General features: G+C 46.0%; 1 protein-coding gene across 1 annotated transcript; it reads right to left on the reverse strand.

Moving 5' to 3' along the window:
- Positions 1 to 54: 54 nt before the first annotated feature.
- Positions 55 to 264, reverse strand: T265_12344 (hypothetical protein; the record flags this gene model as incomplete). The annotated part of the gene is made up of 1 exon (XM_009179791.1): positions 55 to 264. The coding sequence occupies one exon, from the start codon at positions 262 to 264 to the stop codon at positions 55 to 57; it is 210 nt and encodes a 69-aa protein (XP_009178055.1).
- Positions 265 to 617: the final 353 nt, after the last annotated feature.

The raw sequence follows: 617 nt of genomic DNA on the forward strand, positions 1-617 counted from the left end.
GTCAACTTTGAAATGAAAGCTACAATGTTAGGGAGATGGAGTATGGAGTACTTTTTAATTCGGATCTCGCATTGGTGTGCGGCAGCATTCTTGGTTCGTGCCGTACACAAGCAGAAGGCAAGCAGTCGTATCGTTCTGTGAAGCGATGATGTCAGAAACATCCTGAGGATTCCCCATGAGAATATCTTGCTCCCGATAATCTGGTCTACCTTGCATTGTGAGCTTCTCAGGGCGGCCCAATTTGGGATATCCAGAATTCAACATTTACTGCAGGAAATCTTCGCAGATGAAGCACTTCATGGCAATGGATGCAGCGGAAATCACTAAAATTGCACCGGCCTGAGAAATTCCATTCCGTCCGGATGAGAGTTAGGCCTGTAATGAACGCGGATAAAGAGAAATGACAGGATATCAACGGATGTCAATGTGACGACATTTGCCATATAGTGGAAACCACGTGTCTGCCGGCAAGGCACATAATGTGCACATGGTGGAACACTGGTGTTTAAGTGAGGAATCGCTGTTGCCAATGTGCACGATTTCACTTTGGACGGTGGGTGAGAATGTGTTGAGTGTGTGTGTGTATGGTGGTTGACGGGGTCTTTTGATTATTTTTG

This window comes from Opisthorchis viverrini, assembly GCF_000715545.1.
Source record: "Opisthorchis viverrini unplaced genomic scaffold opera_v5_8046, whole genome shotgun sequence".
In the NCBI taxonomy this organism is placed as follows: domain Eukaryota; kingdom Metazoa; phylum Platyhelminthes; class Trematoda; order Opisthorchiida; family Opisthorchiidae; genus Opisthorchis; species Opisthorchis viverrini.